This window comes from Crocuta crocuta, unplaced genomic scaffold (genome assembly GCF_008692635.1).
Source record: "Crocuta crocuta isolate KB4526 unplaced genomic scaffold, BGI_CrCroc_1.0 scaffold139, whole genome shotgun sequence".
Classification (NCBI taxonomy): Eukaryota; Metazoa; Chordata; class Mammalia; order Carnivora; family Hyaenidae; genus Crocuta; species Crocuta crocuta.
The window spans coordinates 8,133,973-8,157,520 of record NW_027533258.1 but is presented as its reverse complement, the minus strand read 5'-3'; the positions used below and the strand labels follow the sequence as shown (position 1 = coordinate 8,157,520).

At 53.2% G+C, this 23,548-nt stretch overlaps 1 protein-coding gene across 1 annotated transcript in view; it reads right to left on the bottom strand.

Moving 5' to 3' along the window:
• GAS7 (growth arrest specific 7) overlaps positions 1-23,548 on the bottom strand; it is a 140,660-nt gene that overhangs the window by 70,002 nt on the left and 47,110 nt on the right. The window contains exon 2 of the mRNA XM_077746546.1: positions 14,148-14,268. Coding sequence (XP_077602672.1) covers positions 14,148-14,268 — 121 coding nt within the window. The remainder of the gene's footprint in view (positions 1-14,147; positions 14,269-23,548) is intronic.

Sequence of the window (23,548 nt, the reverse complement as noted above, 5' to 3'; positions counted from 1 at the left end):
CCTTATCTTTCGAACCGGGAGATCGAGCGGAGTCAAAATCAAGCGTCAGATGTTTACGGAGTCAAAATCAAGCGTCAGATGTTTACCGTCTGAGCCACCCAGGCGCCTCCCCCCAAAAAGTTTTTTAAAGGTACAGCCATCAAAACAGCCCACAAATTACTCCTGACATGAAAGGACCCACTGTTGACAGTATTTCTCCAAACAGGGGCTGCTGTCAAAAACTGCAGCAAAGAGTCCATTTAGCCCGAGAGACCCAGAAAAACAGAAACAGTGACCCCCACAGGGGCAGGTGCTGCGAGCGCGAAGACGAAATCCACCAGCACCACCAGCATTCGGGCTGTGGCGGAGTCCCCGTGCGGGCCGCGTCCCCATCTCTACAGAGTCCAGCAGCCAAGAAGACGGCGTTCGCACGGCTGGTCCCGGGGATGCACGCTTTGCAGGGAAGAGCCGGGCCGGGTGGGTGGGAACGTTCCCCGGCCCATCTGCTCCGGCTCCCAAGGGTGCTCCTCACCCCCCGATAAACGAGACCAGGAGAATTCTCTCGGGCTCCCAGCTGGGCACCTCGGCCCTAAAAGAAACCCCAAAGCTTAGCGGTGCCCAAAATGCCCCAAGAGACTCCAGTGGGAAAACGAGCAGCATCTGAGAGAGAGCGGATATGCAGGAACCCAGGATGGTGCCCGCGGTCTGGAGATTGGGAACTCAGAGACAGAGCTGGGGCGCTCAGCTCCCGTCCTCGCCTGCACCTCCGAGGAATAACTTTTATCCTGCTTATAAAAGTTAACACTGGGGGCGCCTGGGTGGCTTAGTCGGTTGAGTGTCCGACTTCGGCTCAGATCATGATCTCGCGGTTCGTGGGTTCGAGCCCCGTGTCAGGCTCTGTGCTGACAGCTCAGAGCCTGGAGCCTGCTTCAGATTCTGTGTCTCCCTCTCTCTCTGACCCTCCCCTGCTCGCGCTGTCTCTCTCTCTCCTAGAAATAAATAAAACATTAAAAAAAAAAAAAAAGTAACACTGGTCCCCGGAGGAAACGTCGGAAAACACAGAAAAGTCAAGGGATAAAGTCTAAGTCCTCCCGGATCCCTCGCTGGGAAAGAACCACCGTGGACCAACCACCTCCCCCAGCTCCGGGAGGCAAAGGTGTGCCAGGGGGGCGAGGGGGCCACCCCAACTTGCAGGAACCAGGGACAGAAGAAAAGTGGCAACGGGGCCGTCTGCACGGCCACCAGGTCCGTCCCTCTGGGGGAATCCAGAGCTTGAAACCAGCCCGACCCGCTCTTGCCATCACAGGGAACTGAGCATTCAGGACGCTGGGGGTGCCTGAAGGACAGACCGGGGCAGGAAGGGGCAGAGCCGTTCTGCACACCCCTCGCCGGGCACTGCCAGCATTCTGGGACCCAGGCAATTATGCTCAGCCAGAGCCCACGCCCTGGGTTACCGGACACGCTGGGGATGCGGAAGGAAGGAGGGCCACGTGACCTGAGGGCCAGGCGTCCGAGACGCAGGGGACAGGTAACATCTCCTGCAAGGCCTTCCGGAGGCACACCGCCACCCGTCTGACTTCACGGTGCCCGAAGGGACCATGGTGGCCTGCCATGCAGCGGCCTAGGAAAAGCGCTGGGGTTTTCTGGGGTTTCCCACAAACCCCGACCCACCAGGGGGCTTCAACAACCGAAAAGTGCTGCGTCCCAGTTTTGGGGGCCAGGAGCTGGAGATTCAGGTCCGATGGGGCTGGTTCCTTCTGAGGGCTGTGACGGAGAGTCCGTTCCAGCGTCTGTCACCTGGGTCTTCACATCCTCTCCTCCACCCCCCCACAACCCCACGTGTGTTTGTCACTGTGCCCCAAATTCTCCTTTTTGTAAAGAGCCCCGCAGATTGGATCGGGCTCTCTGTGTTCCAGGACGACTTCATCTTAATTTGAGCGTCCATGAAGATCTTCTATCCAAGGTCACGTCCACGGCCCCTGGGGGTTAGGATTTCAACATCTTTTGCAGGGGTGCAGAGAGCAAGCCCTATCAGGAAGCAAGGGGCCGGGGGCTGGGGGCCTGGCTGGGGACCACGGAAGCCTGGGACAGAAGTCCAGGGCAAGAAAGTCTAGACCCACAAAATACGGAAGAGACTGGGGCTCGGCAGCTGAGGGTCTGTGTCTGTGGCAGGCCTGGGGGGCAGCAAGGACACCGACCGCCAGGGACCGGGGGACAGCTGAGCCCCAACTCTGGCGCGGATCCCAGGTGGCCTCCGATCAGAGCACGTGTGCACGGTCAGGCTGGCTGGGAACACGCCAGCGAGCAAACTGCTTCCGCTCTGACTTCTCTAACCCGAGCACCCCCGGGCACCAGGAACCCCTACGAGGTCCCCACAATGGCCACTGAAGGGTTAACTTCGGGGGTGGGGGCGAGAGCCAGGACTCTCCCCCTCCTCCACCCTGGCATAGTGATCCCATAGCTCCTCCCTATTCCACTGTGAGATCAGTTCCCCTCTCCCCCATTACAGGAGCTATTTCTTCTTGGGCTGAGGGTATCCTTGGGGCGTGGACAGGCATTAAGCACGGCTTTCGAAGGACAGGATCCTTCCAGTGCAAGGTGTCCGTGCCCCTGCGCACACCCCGCATGCTGTTCCCGGCAAGCCCCGTGCAGTAAACACGTCTTGTGTGACTAACTCTTCACCCTGTGCTCCGCCCACGCCTCTTGGATGAGCCCTGCCTGCTCTGGGATCCGACTGGGGCTGAAATTACAAAAATGCTGTTACCCCACTCCGAGATCTCCCTCCGATAAGAAGGATCCGATCATCGGGAAACAGACGGAGGCGCATTTCCCAGACGGCGCCGGGTGAGGGGCGCGGTGAGCGTTAAGACTTTGGTTTCAGAGACTCTTAGAGAAGGAAGGGACCTCCAGAGAGGTCTAGGCGAGCTGGAGAGAAAACCTGAGTCTCCAAGCCACAAGGAAAAGACCCATTTAACAATAATCACCTCTCGACTTCAAGGGAGCATTCGGGCTTTGCAGCCATGTAGCCGTCTGCACGGTGTCCGTGCACACCGCCCTCCCCCGCGAGAAGCCATCCAAGTGGATGATGAGAGCTGAGCACAGAGAAGGCGTTAACAAACACGTGTTGCTTCATAATCAGCTCACGCGGCGCCCGCCCACTCACTCAACCTACAAATCCTTTCCATTTTTGCCACGAGTTCAGACTCTGCGGACTCTCCCTGTGTAAGCAGCTACCTCTTTTCCACTGTCCAGACTGCCTTTCCATGTGGACCTCAACTTCCTGCTGCAGCCACACTTCCCCCAGCCCCGGTACACACCCCCAGGCTTGACACCAGCCCCAGAAAGGCGGCAAGTCTTCCTGCACTAATGGTCAGGTGCATGGACAACCCTCCAGGTAAAAGGCTGAGCAAGAGATGAGCCAGAAGGTCCCTGCTGAAATAGACGCTTCGTAACTACATTTATACCAGTCATTTCTCGCTGGATTCTCTCTCTTTTTTTTTTAAGAGCTGTTTTTATTTTTTATTTTAGAGAGAGAGGCAGAGGGAGAGAGGGAAGCGCGAGCAGGCTCAAGCGGGAGCCCAATGCGGGACTCGATCCCACAACCCTGGAATCACGCCCTGAGCCAAAACCAAGAGTCGGACGCTCAACTGACTGAGCTGCCCAAGTGCCTCAGTCCCTGGATTCTTGATTCTCTTACCTGGTCCCGTTTCTCAATCTCCGATTTCCAAGAGCCATTTATGAAATATCCTCCTGGTGTGGCGTCTAAGGTCACCTCTCTTCTCCATTACTTGGTGCAAAACCACGAGGCTCGGTCTGAACACGGGTCCAAACTCCGGCACCCATAGGAAGCGGACACACAAGATGCACACACGCAGCTGAGTGTAAGGAAAATGAGGGGGAGCGGCAACCTTCTCAGCTCCACCGGGGTTATGTTCGGGCAGGAAGGTGGGTCCGATGTGGCCGCACCCCATGATTCTTCAAGAGAAGACAAGTCACCGGATGCTCATGGAAAATGTCCCAATTTGTCAATGCTGTCAAGTCACTGAACATCTTAAAGCACTATGTACACAGAGTAAGATGCTTCTGGGGATGGTCTCTGGTCTGAAGACAATGTAGCACATGACCCATCACACCGACATCTTTTCAGTTCAGTTTGGCAGCATCTGGAAGTCCCAACCCCACCGTGACCATCAGGTCTCCTACCAACACGTGCAGAGGCACCCTGATGCCGCCGCCCTAGAAATTTAGCCATCGTGGTTGAGCACCGTTTTTTTTTTTAAAGAGTTCAAGCCAAACAAATATCGTTTCCTATGGGTATGCAACTCAGAGCCGTACTGTACTCTTTTTTTTTGTCCTTTAATGAATGAATATTGGTCAAGCTAATAACTGGTGGACATTCTGCCACCTGATACAGTTGGGTTGACCAAAGAGGGATGGCTGAACCATTCCATGCCATCAGATGCCACCAAACTCTGCTCACAGGGTCACGGGGTGCTGCATGATGCGTGATGAGGGGTCGGTGACTCGACACGGGCACTCGCTTCCTAACCAAAGCTGAGGCAAGTTAGGAAGCCCCCGCCTAAAAACCTCCAGAGAAGAGCAATACGCAAGTGAACACCTTACGACTTCTTGCTCCATCAAAGGCTTGAACGATTTCACTAGACTCGTAGGTTCCCTGAAGCCAAGGATGGTGTTCGTTTGATCCAGAGGTCAGAGGGCTATACAGGATGGGAAAATGAAAACCACCTAAGCCCCCAAATGCTCCAACTTAACTGTAGCTAGAAGCCAAGTCGAAACGAGAGTTCAGTGTTTTTTTTTCCCCAATGGCGGAAATGCTGAGATTAAAAAAGAAATTTTGAACTTTTGACTCAAAAGCTCTGAAATTAAAAGATCTGCCACTCATCCTGGTTAGAAGGATCAGAATAAAGAACTGGAAGGTATCCACAAGTCCGTTACCTTGACAACACTAAAGAATATAAACGTTAGCCGGGTTGAAGGGTCTTTCTTGACAGGTTTATACTCAGTCTGTAACTTGTCGGCATAAAACTGAGTGATCTGTTTGGAAGTGGCACTTCTCGGAGATTCCACGTTAACTACAGTAGCTTAAGTTATACAACCTTTAACCTTGGTACTAAAATACGTGTTTCCTTGTTTGAAGAAAATTGTCTTTTTCCCACTGTATCTCCGTAAAAGAAAATTGGATTTAAACGTACTCGTCAACCTCATGCTATGTGATCTCCTGACGGTGGCTTCATCAGTTTTACTGTCCTCTTCCAAGTCAAAAGTGGGTGGAACTATTACAAAGAGCTTAACAATATAAAGCAGACATTTTTACTCAATTTAAGATTCTGATTCAGTGGGTCTGTGGTGGGACCTGCCTGCATATGGGTATTCTTTTAACGTTTATTTATTTTTGAAGAGAGAGAGCCAGAGTGTGAGCAGAGGAGGGGCGGAGGGAGAGGGAGGCATAGAATCCAAAGCAGCTCCAGGCTCTGAGCTGTCAGCACAGAGCCCGACGTGGGGTCGAACTCCAGAACCGTGAGATCATGACCTGAGCTAAAGTTGGACGCTTAACCGACTGAGCCACCCAGGCGGCCCTCTGTTTTTTTAAATTTCTTTTAAATGTTTATGGTATTTTTAAACAAACGCCTTAGGTGTTTCTGATGCCCCCCAAAGTTTGGGAATCAGGCAGAAGGAACTTCCATTCAAGACATCATATGCCTCTTGTTATTGTTAATTTATACGCCATAAAATTCTCTCTAAAAACACGTAACAGAGTAGTTTTTAGTATATTCACAGAACTGTGTAGATAGTACCAACTGTCTAACTTTGGAACACGTTCACCATCTAACCCTCATACCCATCTGAAGTCTCTAATTCTCCCCTCCCCCCATCCTGGGAAGCCCCTCACCTACTTTCTGTATCTACACATGGACTATCCTGGGTCTCTTGTAAATGGAATCATAGGTATACGCTTCTTCTTATCGGCTCCCTGCACTTAGCATGAGGTTTTCAAGGTTCATCCGCGTTGTAGCACGTGTCTACAAGTATTTCATTCCTGCCGACGCCTGAGGAAGACCCCGTTGTAAGGACACAGCTCATTTTGTTTATCCATTCATCGTTGTGACAGACATTTTGGTGGTTTCTGGCCGCTATGAAGACCGCCATCATGAACACTCACGTGTAGGTTTCCGTGTGTGCCTGTTTTCAACCCTTCTGGGTATGAATGTAGGAGTGGAATTGCTGGGTCATCTCACACACATTCCATTTTTTTTCATGTTTGTTTATTTTTGAGAGTGGGGGCAGGGGAGGGGCGGGGGCAAAGGGGGGGAGGCACATAGGATCCAAAGTGGGCTCCGCACTGACTGCAGTGAGACGGACGTGCGGCTCGAACTCATGAACCCTGAGAGCATGACCTGAGCCGAAGGTGGGCACTCAACCAGCTGAGCCACCCAGGCGTCCCTCACGCATTCCTTTCTGTTTCATTTCAGTATCTGGACAATTCGGGGCTAATCTGTGAGCCCCCTCAACAGCCAATGAGGACAGTTTTTACACTCTTGACCAATATGAGCCCCCCTAACAGCCAATGAGGACAGTTCTTTCACTCTTGACCAATATGACCCCCCCCCACAGCCAATGAGGACAGTTCTTACACTCTTGACCAATATGACCTCCCCACACAGCCAATAAGGACAGTTCTTTCACTCTTGACCAATATGACCCCCCCCACAGCCAATGAGGGCAGTTCTTAAACTTTTGACTAAANACCAATATGACCCCCCCAACAGCCAATGAGGACAGTTCTTTCACTCTAGACCAATATGACCCCCCCCCACAGCCAATGAGGACAGTTCTTTCACTCTTGACCAATATAAGCTCCCCCAACAGCCAATGAGGACAGTTCTTACACTCTTGACCAATAAGCCGCCTTTTCCACAGTAACTCAACTTCCTACAACATAGCAAACCATAAAATGCCTTTCGTCTCCTTTGTCTTGATTTCTTACGGGTCTTCCACACACCAGCAGTGTGCATAACTCCAACCCACTCGGCATTTGCCAAAGTTCCAAGAATTTACCGCTCTTTAAAACTGCTGAGATTTGAGGAACGTGTTGTGCACCTAAGTGTTACCTTAACGCTACAAATTAAAATGGATTCTCTGCGAGGAAAAACAAAACCCACGCAGAAACAGATTAATAGTAAGTGCTAAGATCTAACAGCTTTGCGTGAAGGGTCTATTAAAAATAATAAAGCCAAAATAAACATGTATGAACACACACACACACACCTCAGTCAACTAAATGCACCAAACAAAGGCATCTTTCTCGTCTCACATTTGTTCAACACAGATGGACAGAAGAAAACAGAGAGAGGTTTCTAAGTGCAGAACTTTCTCGGGGCAACCGTTATTAACAGGGAATTATCAGGAGTGTTCTATCTGCAGAGAAAAGTATCCAATTATTTGTAACAGAGAAGAGCTCAAACAATGCTTTGCAAAGTGTTCTACTGGAAAACTTTTCCAGAAACTCACATTAGCTCCCGGTGTAATAAAGTTAAATGGAAATCTACTCATTTAAAGAAAAATTAAAACAAGAAATCAAGAAAACTACCAGCCATTTGGCAAATGAATCCAAAAGGCTCAAAACCTGGGATGATCCTCCAAGCCTCACTAAAAAGCATAATAAAACACTTATACATCGGGAAACTTTATCAAAAGGGTAAAACAGTTCCCAGCTCCCCTGGGCTTCGGTTGGGGCTCCAAGAAGACAGCTGAGTTTTCCTTAAAAATAAATGTTTCAGATTTTTGTTTGCATGATTTACGTTATCCTTGCTGTAAATTAAGTCCCCACCCCCTATGCCCATCCTCCGGAATACTGAACTGAGGCAATGAAACAAAAAAAAGGATTAAGATAGGATGCGGGCATAGCCTGCCCTACGAATGGCCAAATAACTGTTTAAAAAATTTGTTTCACGCCAAAAAAAAAAAATGTATTTTTTTTTTTTTTGAGAGAGAAAGAAAGGGAGAGACACAGTGTGTGGGGGGGAGGGGCAGAGAGAGGGAGACACAGAATCTGAAGCAGCTCCAGGCTCTGAGCTGTCAGCACAGAGCCCCATGCGGGGCTCGAACTCACGAACCATGAGGTCATGACCTGAGCCGGAGTCGGTCGCTTAGCTGAGCCACCCAGGCGCCCCTGAATGGCCAGGTAACTTTGATCAAGTTCCTGTACGTGGGGGGTGGGGGGGATTCCACTTACTCGTGTTTTGAATGAATGAGCTCTATTCATTAGATCGGGGATCATCACCCTTTTTCTTTTAAGGCCAGAGAGTATTTTCGGCTTTGTGACCACACGGTGTCTCCACTGAACTCTGCCACTCTAGCGCCCAAAAGAGCATGGCCGTGTTCAATAAAACTTTATTTACAAAAAGAGGCTGCAGGCTGAATTTGGCCGAAGGGTCATAGTTAGCCAAGCCCTGTGTGGGATGATCTGGAAGGATCGCCCTAGGATGACTTGTGGAGTAGATGTCACTGGCCACCGAAGCTCTACGAACATTTGACTCGTCACCATCTGACACGAGAGTTAGATATAACCACAGCACTCGGCACTACGGGGGGCCCTGTGTTTGGGCACAGACAGACACTGGGCTCTTCCTCACGTTTCCACCAACCGCCTCCTCTTTTGACTGCTATCTCACCCACGCTCCACTGACCACCCCCCTGGGGCTTGGATGAAGGGTCACTCTGTGGGGCTGGAATCCGTCTTTCCTGGGGCTCTCAGATGATACAGCCCAAAAGTGTGACGGAAACAGCTCTCCAGGGGAGGAAGTTGCCCAGTGGAAAACGGGAGATGAGAGGGAGGTGAGCAGATAAAACACCTCTCCCCTGCACTACTCAAAGGCATGACTCCTCCCTGAAACACTTCCAGAGAAGTAGACACACCTGGCGGATGTGATCTCAACAGACCTGTTGGATCTCTCTGCATTTCACTGTCGACACCAGCCAGGGTCATGGGTCTTCTTCCTTTGCCTCTCTTCTCTCTCTCACCCACCCTCACCGCTCTGGGCTTATACATTAAATAAAGTGTTAATACTTAATCCTTGCCTCAGGCTCTGCTTTCTAGGGAAACAGAGCTAAGACATCCCCCTCAAATGATCTTGTTTCTTTAGAAGTGAAAAAACAGAAATAAATGAAGCTATCAGACTTCGAGTGTGCAAAAACCAGGGCGCCTGGGTGGCTCAGTTGCTTGAGGGTTCGGCTTCGGCTCAGGTCATGATCTCGCAGTTCACGAGTTTCAAGCCCCACGTCATGCTCTGTGCTGACAGCTCAGGGCCTGGAGCCTGCTTCCGATTCTGTGTCTCCCTCTCTCTCTGCCCCTCCCCCACTCATGCTTTGTCTCTCTCTCTCTCAGAAATAAATTAAAACATTAAATAAATGTTTTAAGTGTACAAAGATTAATACATGATACTGACTCATACATTGAACAAAAAGAATTTCTGCCTTCATTACAGGCTTGAAATACCCCTTCAATGTCCAAATGGTAAAATATGCCCTAAACAATATCTAAAAAGTCAGCATCTCTCCACAAAGGGGGCCTGAGCGCCTATAGCATATCACTGCTAAGTGATCAAATGTGCCTGTCCGGTCTTCCTATGATATACGGAACCAAACAGCACTGCACTGCATCTCCTGAAATGCACCTGTTACACAAACAAGAGGTCCCCCTTCACTCTGGCTTAGGTCCCTAAAAAGGAGAGGCTGTTGATTATAGCTCAATACGCAGAAACGAAACACAACCCCACTTTTTGGGCAAGAGTCAGCTTTGGGTGGAAACGCAGCATTTTCCAAAACAGCGTAGCACAAGCCACATCCTGATACCAGCCAAACCCCCGGGATTCCCGGGGCCCGAGCTCAGGGCCACCCTGCCTACGGAACACTCTGGAGAGATGTAGCCATGGGGAGATAGGGACTTTCCACAGTCTCTTAAAGCACGCTGGGATGGCCTTGCCGGGTTTATAGGAAAACTTACCCCTTGGATTTCCTATTAGCCATCTGGCCCAACACTATTTACGAGATGATCTCTGCTTCCCCCAATGATTTAAAGTATCGCTTCTAGGGGCACCTGGGTGGCTCAGTCAGTTAAGCATGCGACTTTGGCTCAGGTCATGATCTCACGGTTCGTGGGTTCGAGCCCTGCATCGGGCTCAGACCCTGGAGCCTGCTTCTGATTCTGTGTCTCACTCTCTCTGCAGCCCTGTCTCAAAAATAAACAAACATTAAAAATATAAAATAAAGTGTCACCTCTACCAAAATGATCTACGTTTCAGTCGGTATCTGAATGTCCTTCTTAACCATCTTTTCTCCTGTGCCCTTCATGATATTGCCTTACTTCTGGTTCTTCCTACCTCTGACAATTATTTCAGTCTCCCTCACCCCTCCTTTCCAGGTTTCCCTGCAGGGGTCTCTGTTAGAGGTCCGCCCTGGGTGACCTCCTGCATTTCACGGCTTCGTTTCTCTGCTCACGAGGAAGTAAGAATTCTGGGCTGCCCTCTGAGGTCGTACACGTTGGTCACTGCGCAATGGCACCAGGCAAAGGGGCGAGAAGAAGTGAAATCCATCCTGCCCTCTGCTCGCCAAGCCAGGCACCCACATGGCCCTCCGTACCCTCATTTCTGGCCCTGGGGGTCCCCCCGTGTCACAGCGCGTCCATCCAAACACAGGCTGGCCACCTCTCCAAGGATCCTACACGCGACACGGACTTGTCTTCTCTCCTCCAAACCAGTCCCTCCTTCGCATCCCGCATTCTCGCCGCACGGCTCCATCACACGAGGCAGAGCGCCCAGAGGAGCCTTGAGGAGTCTCCTTTCCCTGAGCTGCTGCAACCTGTCGGACGGATTCCACCTCCTCCTTCAGCCACAGCTGTGGACGTGAAGCTGACCTCATCCCTTCTGTTCTGATTTAGTTTGCGCGGGCCCACGCTTACCGTCCCGGAGCCTTCCCTCTGCCCGCAAGTGGGTCCTCCACGCTATTCCGATCTCTTCAGGCCTCTGCTTTGATTCCTTCTATAGCTTTCTGTTGCCCACGGGGCCACATCCCGGCGCCTCCAGGTGCTTCATGGGATCGTCAGCGGGTCAGACTGTCCCTCGATGTCTCGCCCTTACGTGCAGTGACCCCCGTGTGGAATCGAGTCAAGCGCCCCTCTTCCAAGACTGGTGTGACAGCTGGTAACGCTGGCGCCCCTCTGCCCCTGAGCCCCAGGGGTCAACACGAACACTCACGATGCTCGTGGAGTCTGGTACCTAGGACGGTGGAGCTGCTTCCCGTCCGAATCTGCACCCCCGCAGCCCAGCCCGGCGGCCGGCGCTGTGCCAGGGCCCGTCCCTAAGATCCTAAACGGATTTCAATATAAGCAGATTAGCCCGAGAAAGGTAATGCAGATGTAAACCGGGCTCTGAACGAGTTACACTCACACGGGGTGTAAGAACAGGGACAGGTCACCCGAGCGCCCTCGGCGAAGGCATCAGGATTAAGGGACGCCACAGGCGTGTGGGAGAGGGAGACGGACGGGAAAGGTGCGCGGCGGCTGGAGCAGGGCCATGGCCCCGGCCCAGGTCACGTGGCAGGAGAGACCCCGGAGCTGGGGAGAAAGGGGGACGCGGCTGGCCCGGCCAGGACGAGACACGAAGTCAAATGGCTCCAGGGAGTCAGGAGTTCGGGAGGAGAGCAAGAGACTGCGTCGATAGCGACCTCCCTACGGAAGAGCGATCAGATCCAAAACCTTCATCGGCAGCCCAGCAGCCAGTCTCAGAAAGCTAGCGGGGCTCCTTGCTCCCTTTGGCTAAAGAAGAAAACCTTTACTATGATGTTCGGGGTCTGCACGATCCCTCCAAACAGGACTGTCTCTGTGCCACCAGAAAGGCATTTCCAAGGACCGCCTGGGTGGCTCCGTCGGTTGAGCATTCGACTTCGGCTCAGGTCATGATCTCACCGTTCATGGGTTCGAGCCCCGCGTCAGGCTCTGTGCGGACAGCTCAGAGCCTGGAGCCTGCTTTGTATTCTGTGTCTCCCTCTCTCTCTGCCCCTCCCCTGCTCGCACTCTGTCTCCTTCTCTCTCTCAAAAACGAATAAGCATTAAAAAAGAAAAAAGAGAAAAAAAAAAGAAAGGCATTTCCCATCCCCAACCCTTTCATCGGCCAGGATTACTGCGAGCCTATCAGAGATTCTGGGCAAGGAGACAAAGGGCCAGTCCTACGGGACATAACAGAGGGCTTAGAGCGGGGGCGGGAGCTCGAGGGCCCCCCCCCGCCTTATCATACAGCCCATGAGCTCCCGAACTAAGATCGTCTTAAGTGCCTGAGAAAGAATCACGCTCGGCACACAGAAATGCTATTTGACATTCACATTTCAGTGTCTATAAATGAAGTTTCATCGGAACACGGCTACACTACACTCTGGGTATCATCGATGGCAGCTTACACGTGACAAGGACTGCACTGAGACGCAGTGACAGAGACCACAGGAGCCACACGAACAAAATCATGTAACTACCGGGCCCTCTGCAGAAGAAAGTTTGCCAGCCCTCGGCGTAGAGCCTCTTGGGATCATTATATCCCCGGGCCCACGGAGAAACCCTGACCCCCAGGCACGGGCTAACGTCTGAGCCTCAGAAAAAAAGCTACCAGACACGGTCAGTTAAGTACAATGGGATTTTACTACTCCCTTAACGGACAGGGGAGAGTTACGTTAACAGCAGCGGACGCCTGTAACGTCGGATTACACGGATTACACGGCTGTGCTATAAGGTGAGTTCCACTAACGGGTACACGTGCGGAAAGACGCCCACAAGATGCTGCCTGAGTCGCTTCTAGAACACGGATCGTTCTTCCGATTCATTAAAAAGCATAAGCATGCCCATGATAGAGGGTTAGAGGGTACGATTGCCCGCAACGATGTGCACAATAAATAGCTTTAGGGAAGGGACCCACAGAGTTTTACCTTTTCTTGTTTTCATACCCACTGAGTTTCGTAACCAAGAATATACTACTCTCTAATTTAACAAGAGCACAATAAAGTCAACGCAGATTTTACAAAGCCTCTCTTCTCCAGCCACCCGCACTCAGCCCCTCTGCAACAGAGTGGCTGATCCAAGACCCCAAGGACCTCGGGATCATGTGGGTGCAATTTCCGCACCTCCTGGGCGGCAGCTCGTGCATAGAAGTTCCGCTGAACTGTCGAGGTCGGACCACAGGGCAAGGCTATTCATGGGTTTGTTTGGAGGAAGCTTGAGATTAGAATGACCAGAAATAGCTCTACTTCCCCTTTCCTAGAAACCCCAGTTACGGCTTCAACAGGCACACGCCCCTCCAGCCCATGGAAGGCGGGACGTGGGCGCACCAGCGACTCCTAGTGGCCGCTGCCATCTCTGCAGCCCCGCAGGCTTGCAATCCAGACAAATTAAGGGTCCCACTGGGTGGGAAGAGGTGACGGTTAAGTCAGGGGGGCGCAGACAAGGGAGGGGAAGGACCAAGCCTGGGCCAACACGAAGATACGGACTGCATTTCACATCCCGCCTTGGCACACACCTGTGATTCGCCCCAAATCGAACCTTCTGGGGAGGTCAAGAAGCAGAGCCCTTTGGCTGCATTTGCTCTGCCCCGCCCCCCACCACCTTGTTCTAGAACTGACTTCTATGAAACTGCCCCGTTGCCTTCTTGCATCCCCAGCCTGCAGCCCGCATGCCGGGCGGTTCTGGAGTCACCGTGAGGCCCACCATAACTGGGTGCAGGGAGGCATGGTCCTAACTCAGCTCAGAGGTGCACAGGGGACCTGCGTCATCTATTAGAAAAAATAACTCACAAGTAGCCCCAGTACTGCCCAACGAGCGTCCCCAGAAATGCGAGCTAGTGGGATACTTTGGGGGAAGACGGTGCAGGGAAATTAGGGCAACGCCACACCCGCGACCCCCGTCTGGAAGCTTCTGTCTGATGAGCACCTTCTATGCTCCGCGATGGGCCTACAGTCGCTAAACCTGGCTGTTAGTTTCCAGTGATGACCCCCCTCCCCATCGGGCCTGGACCCCCAGCACCCAGCACTGTGGGGAAAGCAAGAGACCCTGCAGCCAGATTTCCGGAGATGCCAGAGGGAGACAGAAGCCCCGGGGGGNCGGGACTCACCATTGGTGTTCGTGTTGACATAGTAACGCCGACCTTGCGGAGACAAGTAGCTCTGCCAGCCAGGCGGAAGAATGACAATCTGGCTTTCCTCTCCCGGCGGTGGGGGGACCATTCCAGGCTTCTGCGGAGAGGAGAGAAAAGGTCACACGCGGTGGGCACGGTGCGGGGGTGCTGTCGGGGACAAGGGCCTGCACCTGCGCTTGCTCGGGGTGCCCGTCACTCTGCACACCCCTACCGCGGAATCCGAAGCCTGAACGGCCCCCCAGGATGCCCAGTTACAGCAGCAGACGGGGCCGAGGCCGGCTGTGCGAACCTTCCAGAAGTAATTAACGCACGTCTCAGCAGAGCGCGATGTAAAAGCTTCTCGGACAACGCCGAGAACAGATGAAGAGCGAGGTTCGGCTTTTCTGGTCCAGCGTCCAAATCTCTCAGGGAGATCTGGAAAGAACCGGGCTCAGGGGCCAAACCACGGCTCCCTTCTGGTCACGCGCACTCACGTGTGGTTTAATTTGTTTGGCCACGAATAGCAGTGCTCTTCTTCAATGTAAGAGTCAGAGACGGGGGCGCCTGGGTGGCTCAGTCGGTTAAGTGCCCAACTTTGGGTCGGGTCATGATCTCACGGTTCGTGGGTTCGAGCCCCACGTAGGGCTCTGTGCTGACAGCTCAGAGCCTGGAGTCTGTTTCGGATTCTGTGTCTCCCTCTCTCTCAGCCCCTCCCCCAATGGTGCTCTGTCTCTCTCTCTCTTTCAAAAATGAACATTAAAAAGTTTTTTAAATTTCTTTAACAAAAATAAAAACCAGAGGGGCGCCTGGGTGGCTCGGTCGGTTGAGCATCCGACTTTGACTCAGGTCATGATCTCACAGTTCGTGAGTTCGAGCCCCGTGTCGGGCTCTGTGCTGACAGCACGGAGCGCACTTCGAATCTTCTGTCCCCCTCTTTCTCTGCCCCTCCCCCGCTGACACTCTTCCTCAAAAATAAACAAACGTTAAAAAAATAATAAAAATAAAAATCAGAGGGGCATCTGCGTGGCTCAGCCGGTTAAGTGCCTAACTTTGGCTCAGGTCATGATCTCGTGATCTGTGAGTTCAAGCCCCACATCAGGCTCTGTGCTGACAACTCAAAGCCAGGAGCCTGCTTCAGATTCTAGGTCTCTCTCTCTCTCTCTCTTTCTCTCTCTCTCTCTGCACCTCTCTTGCAGTTCTCTCTCTCTTTCTCAAAAATTAATAAACATTAAAGATTTAAAAAATTAAAAAAATTTTTAAAAATAAAAATCAGATAAAAATATGCATAGAACAGAGAGGGAAAGCAGGTGTAGACAGAGGTTATAACAGAGGCAGGATTAGGGGCAATTTTTCTTCTCTCTGCCTTACTTCTCACTTGCATCTAAATTTCCTCCGAATGACAAAAATAAGTAGTTTGCGAAGGAACATTTAAAAATAAGGAAAGAGGGTCCAAATTAGCCCACACGGTGGCTGTGCCTTCTGAAGGCAGTAAATGGATTTTTTTTTAGTTTTTTTTTAATGTTTTATCCATTTCTAGGAGGGAGAGAGAGAGAGAGAGAGAGGCAGTGTGAGCAGGGGAGGGTCAGAGAGAGAGGGAGTCACAGACTCCGAAACAGGCTCCAGGCTCTGAGCTGGCAGTCAGCACACAGCCCGACGCGGGGCTCGAACCCACGAACCGCGAGATCATGACCCAAGCAAAAGTCGGACAGCCAACCGACTAAGCCACCCAGGCGGCCCAGGCAGTAAGTGGATTTAACAACACGGGGAGAGTAGGCTGTGGATTCCTCAGCAGACCAGGACTCCGCTTCAGACGGATGACAACTCATCTGCTCCTCAACGTCCTCGGCGTCTCTCAGCCGCGCCCACACAGGCACTTTGGGTCACTGATGAGGACTGCTTAGGAAACAACCAGGTGACACATTGAAAGCAAGCAGTCCAGAGGCGCCTGGGGGGCTCAGTCCGTTATGCGTCCAACTTTGGCTCAGGTCACGATCTCGTAGTCTGTGAGTTCAAGCCCCGGGTCGGGCTCTGTGCTGACAGCTCAGAGCCTGGAGCTGCTTCAGATTCTGTCTCCTTCTCTCTCTGCCCCTCCCCCACTCACACTGTGTTTCTGTCTCTCAAATATAAATAAAGATTAAACAGCAAAAAAAGCAAGCAGTACAGACACGTGGCTCCCTGGCCACCCTGCTCTGTATTAAGGCTGCAAAACCGTGTACACGTTACATCAAGTCGATCCTAGATGCTCCCAGGGCCCTGAGCAAACACGGCCTCCCCGCGGCCAGCTTCTGTCTCCACACCTCTGAACCCGCGGTGCGTCTCTGAGTCAGCACAGAAGGCTCCGGACACTACCAGGGGCCGGACGGCGGCCAGGAGCCCCTCTCGCCAGCAGGGCGCGTCCGGCACACACCTGGGCCTCCAGACACCTGCTGTGGCTGCTCCCACACTGGAAGGTGGTCCAAACACACAGCAAACAGCCTTACGAGGAGTCAAGTGCGCAGGCACGTGTGTGTGTGTGTGTGTGTGTGTGTGTGTGTGTGTATAAAATATCCCACATACGGGAGATGTGCCCCCGGGCTGAGCGGGGCTGGGAGTCATATAGGAATAAGAAGGCTACCAGGCTTCACTTAGAGAGGAACATTCTAGAACCAGAGGGTAAGACGGCGGGCTGCTTCTGTCGAGTTGGGTACTTTAGAGCATCCGAGATGGGAAGGCCACGTTTGGTGCTTTTCCCAGCAGCCCCGGGGAGGAAATGGGCAATTGTTAAAGGGTATTAAGCAAGGCTCGGGGACGGACGTGGCCTGAAATAGGGCACAGAGCAGAGAGAGACCTAGAAGCAAAGGGGAAACGGCGCTCCGGCCTGGGGCTCAATCCTGACTCAGCCCCTGAGCAGCCACGTGACTTGGGGACGTGACAACCAACTGCTTTTATCTGCATACCCACAAACCGAGGAGGGAGATGCGAGCCTTGTTGTGGAAGGTGCCATGGAGATGAAGGATAACACACTCGGCAAGGAGGGGGTGCCCGGTAACGCCCGGTAACGGAGGGATCCCAGCGGGAGGGGCAGTGAGTCCGGGCTTCACGCGGCCTCTGACCCCCCCCGCCCCCCCCCGCCAGGATGCGACGTTCAGGGGCCCACGGCCCAGCCTAGCAGCACCACGTCTGAAACGAAGTCACCGTTAACGATCTCTTCTCCCCGGACCGGTTTCCAAGACCGTGCAATTCTAAACGCACACGCACACCCACCGGGGAGGCTAATGCGTTAAGCGGCTGACGAATACGGAGGCGGGGGGGCAGGAGACAGGTCGCCCCTCAGACGGGCTGGTTGAGGGAGCGGAGCACGCTTCTGACCCCCCGCGGTCCCCGTGACTTAGCAAACAATGACACCCGTCCCGTCACGGCAGCAAGGTGCTTTTCCTCTTCGGAATGACTCTAGGGGCAGATCAATCGGTTAAGCGTCCGACTTTGGCTCGAGTCATGAGCTCGTGGTCCGTGAGTTCGAGTCCCACATCGGGGTCGCCGCCGTCAGTGCAGAGCCCGCTCTGGATCCCCTGTCCCCCTCTCTCTGCCCCTCCCCATCCCTCAAAAATAAACAAACATTAAAAAAGAATGACTCTAGGGGATTCCTCTAACTCTTGGGATCAGACTAAGCCTTGGCTTCCATTTGAGGACACCGTGACCACAGAGGCACCGTGACTGTCCTGAGCTCCAGCCGTCTGGGAAATGCAGGTTCCTCCCCGTCTGGACCCTACGGAAGGTGACTGTTGGGGACGGCACCTCGGATTCCGAGCCAGGAAGGGCCAAACTCAGCCTATTTCCAAAACCGGCCCATGTGGCAAAGGCCGTCTCCCACCCGCCTCCAGCGCGCTGCCTGTGTCCCCTGTGCTCTGCCCCCACCCACCGCCCCCCTGCACCGTGGCAGCCACAGGCACGCTCTCCCAGAAAGAAGCGCCTCCTGTTGGTGACCTGAAGCACATCAGAAGTCAAAAGACAACGGACACAACTGGGTTCGTACCCAGGAGAATTGAAAATGGCACCCGACGCTTATGGCCGATCCGCATTCACAAGCAGCAGCATCTACAATAGGCAGAAGGCAGACGCCACCCAAGGCTCCATCACGGATGAGCGGGGCAACAGAATGGGCTGCGTCCAGCCCAAGAAACACCCGCCGTCAAAAGGAACGAGGTGCGGGTACACGCCACGGCACGGGTGAACCCACGTGCCGCAGGCCAGGGACACAAAAGGCCACGTACTGTATGCTTCCATTTATATGAAATGCGCCGAAGAAGGGCGTCCAGAGAAACAGGAGGCAGATTAACGACTGCCAGGGGCTCAGGAGGATGGGCACAGTGCTTCTGCTTTGGGGTGATGCAAACGTCCTGGGAGCAGCCAGTGGTGACGGCTGCACAGTGCGGGTGTGTAACTGTCGGCCCTGATACGTTTCGTGTCAGGTGTATTTCGCAGCTAAACAGAACTCATTTTCAAGCTGCGGAGGAGGCAGAAGTCGGACTCCCCACGTGCAGGCCCGCGTTGAGGAGGCCCGAACCACCCACATTACCTCATCGCTCGCGGCCACGGAGGGACGGGCCTCCTGGGAGAGCCGCCCGGGAGCCATCAACACGGACGGAGAGCAAGGAACTACCCAATAATTATGGTCTCTATCGAGCTGCCTCTTCTAATTAGTTTCCTTCAAGTTAAATCCTTTCCTTCCTTTCGCTAGTCCTGCGGCTTCTGCTCTCCCCTCCCGGCAGCTCCTTCCCATAGGAATAGAAACTAGCAAAGGAAGTGACACAGGCCCAGAGATTGGGGCCCCACCTACAAGGAACAAGATCAGATAGTGAGAGTGGAGGGGGTGGGGGGAGAGGTGAAAACAGTTTCCTCCAAGTCTTAACCTGATGCACACACAGCATGGCTTTGTGGGAATCATAACATCCTGCCTCTTCCTCCAGATGGGCCACCCGTCTGAGTGCAAGGCTGGATTTCAGCCTCCCTTTCGTCCTTTTGTTCAGTCAACAACCCGGTCAACTGTATATGGAAACCCATCCTGGGAGAATCTGAAGGAAACTACAGATCTTCTGCCCCTCCAAATGGAGTCATTTGTGCACACCCCCTCACTCTATTTCCGATAGAGCATCAAGGGGCTTCTAGATGACTTCAGAGCCCTAATCTAGCTGGTACTCAAGACACATAGGAGCTCAGATCCCATTTCCGTCCATCGATAATGACTTTCATCATGCACCAAATGTTTATAGTGCTCCAAGGACGAGCCCAGATGCTTTACACACTTATTTCTGGTTTTTACAGTTTCAACCTGCCACTGGGTACAAACTGTTTCCCATTTTAAAATGAGGAATCGGAGACTCAGAGAAATGTAAAAACTCATCCAACGCCACACAGATGATCAAATGGTTAAACCAAACTTCAAAATCCTAGCTTGGTCCTAGAGAGGCCTGGCCGGCCACCTACATCCAGGCTGCCCCTCAGTCCGTCTGTCCCCAGCTAGCCACGGGCGGCTCTTCCTCCACCCGGACCACCTGACCTCCCGGCTCCCACCAGGGATGCAGCTCCTCCCCCATTTCTCAGTCTCACAGTGTCCTAAAGAACATATACCTTCCCAGGAGACGGGCAGAAAAACCACCCGCGCAGTCACATTCCCGGCTGCAGGCTAACTTCCTTGTCTCCTTATTTAAAACAGTGCAAAGGAAACTGTCCTCTTAACGATGGCTACTGGCCCTCCTCCGGGAAGAAAAAACAGCAGGCGAGCAAAGGAAAGTTACCCAGAAAACAAATCCCCCCCCCCTAACCCCGCCCGCTACAGCCGTGTTTCTCAAAGTGCGGTCCTTGGGACACCAGCCAGTCACCTGGAATGCGCGTTAAGGTACAGATTCCGGGGCCCTGATCCAAAGGCCAAGGCAACCTTGGGCCCGGGAAGCTGCCTTCCAACATGCATCCTCAGTGAGCCTGACTGATGCTTGGCTGAGCTCAAAACAGGCTGGTCTGCGGCTTTAGAGAAAACATCACTTCCGACACCAAGACTGGGAACGTAAAATTTTAATAAGCGCAGTTTAATCAAAAAAAAAGAGACAGTGCTTCGCTGCATGGCTACTTATTAAAAGAAGGGCTGCTGCCCCCCTAGCCCGGACCCTTCTTCCAATGCGACCCTTTTAAGAAAGACTTGATCGGGTCTCTGAAGCAGCCTCCAGGCAGCTCCGGCCCCCACACTCAGCCCCCCACAGCCTCCGCCCCTCGTCAAGTTCAGCCCGGGACTCAGTCCCCCTCAGGAGGCTTCTGGGAAGCACCTGACTCTTACCTTCTGCAGATGTGAGCAAAGCGACGGTAATGGGGGGGTCGTCAGTTTGCTCTGGCAGGAAAATCAGACGCTTTAAAGGTCCCCCCGTTCTGCGTCTTCTCACACCCCAAGCCCAGAAGCGAAAGGAGCTCCAGAGAAAGGCATATCCACGGGGCCCCACACCCCCACTCCCCCCACACCCAGATCTATATATAACATCTCTGAAGTTGTCAGCCTAACGAGCCACTTTCTGGCAGGCCCGTTGCCATGGCAATGACTGCTAATGAGCCGGGTGCCGTGATTGGCAGCGCTTGAAGGCTCCCCCACAAAGAACTCTCCAGCAAGTTCCCTCTCCCCAAACACACACCCAGCCAGGACACCCAGAAGCAGCCAGGCCACGGCCAGGTGTGCCCGGGAGGCATCGGTCCCCGGGAACCGCTCTGTTCCTAGTGCGCCCTGAGCTGTCCAGGACCTGGCGGCCAGGTCAATGGGGTGTCAATGAGAGGTCCTGTCTGCTGCACACCTTCTGGCTGGACACCTGCTTTGTGTTCCTACACAACGCTGGGAACAGCCACGGCAGGAAAGGCGCTCTCTCCCCTGGCCATGGGTTAAGGCACAAAGCATGAAGCTGGGCCCGTCAGGCTCTGCACCCCTAGCAGGGAGCACCTTTTCATTCTTACAGGTGAAAGTACCGCTCTCTCCAGCTCTGGTGGCCTCTCTATGCGATCTGAGAGTGACTCACAGAAGAGAGCTGGGGAGGAGGTCAAGGGCCCCTAGCAACGGATCAGTGCGTTCTGGAAAATGAAATCCTCACAAGTAGTTTTATTTATAAGCGGGTGGGAAGAGGGTGGACCCTGAAAGATTTGGAGACCTGGCCGGAGGGAGGAGGAGGAGGAAGAGGAGACCATACGACAGAGAAACAGACCGCAAGATTCAAGAGGACACGGCCACGTCCATCTTGTCCCTGGGTTTAATCTCAGCACCATCCCCAGAACACTGGATGGAGGGATGGAGGGACGGATGAATCAACGGAAACTTGGCATCATCGCTGAAACTAGTTCCAAACAGACCCGAGGGGGCCGTTTCACCAACCAAGTAGACAGACTGGGAGTCCAAGCAATGCGGGTGCCCCACCTGTAACAAATCCCAGCTCTTCGCGGATCCCGTTGAATGGGCTGTTCGACCCTGAGTCCAGGGAGGTGGGGGAAGACAAGATACTGTAGTTTCTTTCACTGCAGAAAATAAATGGACAGTCTCCAGAAGCTTCCAGAGAGGCACAGACTTCTAATCGTGACCTCATATGGTCTCCAGACGGAAGATTCCGGGAAACCATTTAGCAACCTCGACAGAAGGCAGGAAGATATAGCATCCATAAAACAAGAGCAAAAAAAAAAAAAAAAAATCATAAGGCGAGGACAAACTAATGCAAAGCAAGTCGGTTGGAAAACGGAAACAAAGGCTATAAAAAGGGGACAGGAAATTAACAAAATGGCAGGGAAATTTACGAGGTAGCGACAGAGGAACATCCACATGGGTTGCAACAAAATATGGAATTACTCTTGCGAAAAGGAAAAAAAAAAAAGAATTGGTTATATACAAAGCCAATGTTAAGAATTTTTCCTGGAATGCAAAGGAAATGGGGAAAAATGAAAACAGAGGGGCAAAGAGTAAGCCAAGATACAGGCTTGAACAGAGCTACGTGCTCCTGGAGAAAAGAGACGATAAGCCATGGTTGGTAAGCGGGAAAGGAACAAAAATATCCCTCAGCTACAAGAAGACATAGATGTGCATCGTGGAAGGTCCTGCGCTGCTGAAGGTAAAATGGATTTCATAAGCCTGATGGCACATGTGCGGTAGACACTATATTTACACAGCAAAGGAAAGGAAAAAGTCTGACAAAGCTTATGTGGGTGAAGGGTGTCCCCAATAAAGGGCCACAAACAAGCCATTCTCGGGTTCTCTGCAGGGGCGCCTGGGGGGCTCGGGCGTTTGAGCGTCCGACTTTGGCTCAGGTCGTGATCTCGCGGCTCGTGGGTTCGAGCCCCGCGTCGGGCTCTGTGTTGACAGCTCTAACCGCTGTCTGTAAGACGTATATTCCCTCTCTCGGTTCCAGGCGCTGTGAGTCTGACCTCTAGCCACCCGTCGTTGGCCGCACAGGCAATGGGCTTCCACAGGGAGTCCTGAGCTCCGGAATCCACGCACATGGACACAGCGGCATCAAAGCCCTTTGCCGGCTGAGGGAAAGCTCAGCGGGGCGCCAGGGCTTCCCCAAGTCCTGCTTTGCAACACCTCAAAGCATCCCAAAGGCAAAGCCATGCCCGGCTCACAGGACGGCCGTGTGGTTACTTCCCGGCCCGGGTCCGAACATCCCTGCCTCCCAGGAGCCGCTCTGCTGAGACCCCCGTGTACGAAGGGGGCTCAAGCATGTAAGGCTCACCTCCAGCTTTTCCCAGCAAGAAGCCAGACTGCCCGGCGGGATACGCCTTTCTTCCTTCTACTCCTCCGTGTCCGGATCTCTCAGGGAACGGGACCCACTCGTCAGAGGTCTTGCCAGACCTCTTCGTGTGTGTACTCAAGCTGCTCTTGTTAGAAATCACCTTTGGGGGCGCCTGGGGGGCTCCGTCGGTTGGGCGTCCGACTTCGACTCAGATCACGATCCCGCGGTTCGGGAGTTCGAGCCCCGCGTCGGGCTCTGTGCGGTGACATCACAGCCCACTCCAGATCTCTGTCCCCTTCTCTCTCTGCCCCTGCCCCACTCTCTCTCTCTCAAATAAGTAAACATTAAAAAAGAAAAGAAATCACCTTTCACATAGTTCTTTGAGCCCCTCAGAGGAACTTTCTAAATCGGGCTTGAGTCATTTACATGCAAAGGTTCCCCAGGCCCCTTGCTCTGGCCTCTCGGCTCAGGGCGAGTGGCTGGATGGGGTCAGCTTTGCAGCAACAGTCCACACCGCAGTGGCTGGAATCTCTCACTCACTCCTGCCAGACCTCCTTCCCCATGAAGCCTTCCTGGATCTTACCTACCAGTGCCCGGAAGGCGACTCACTCGGGCTCCCCAGCTCCAGCCCCCCAACCCCGGGAACACCTCTTGTTCTCTCCCTTGACCGCACCA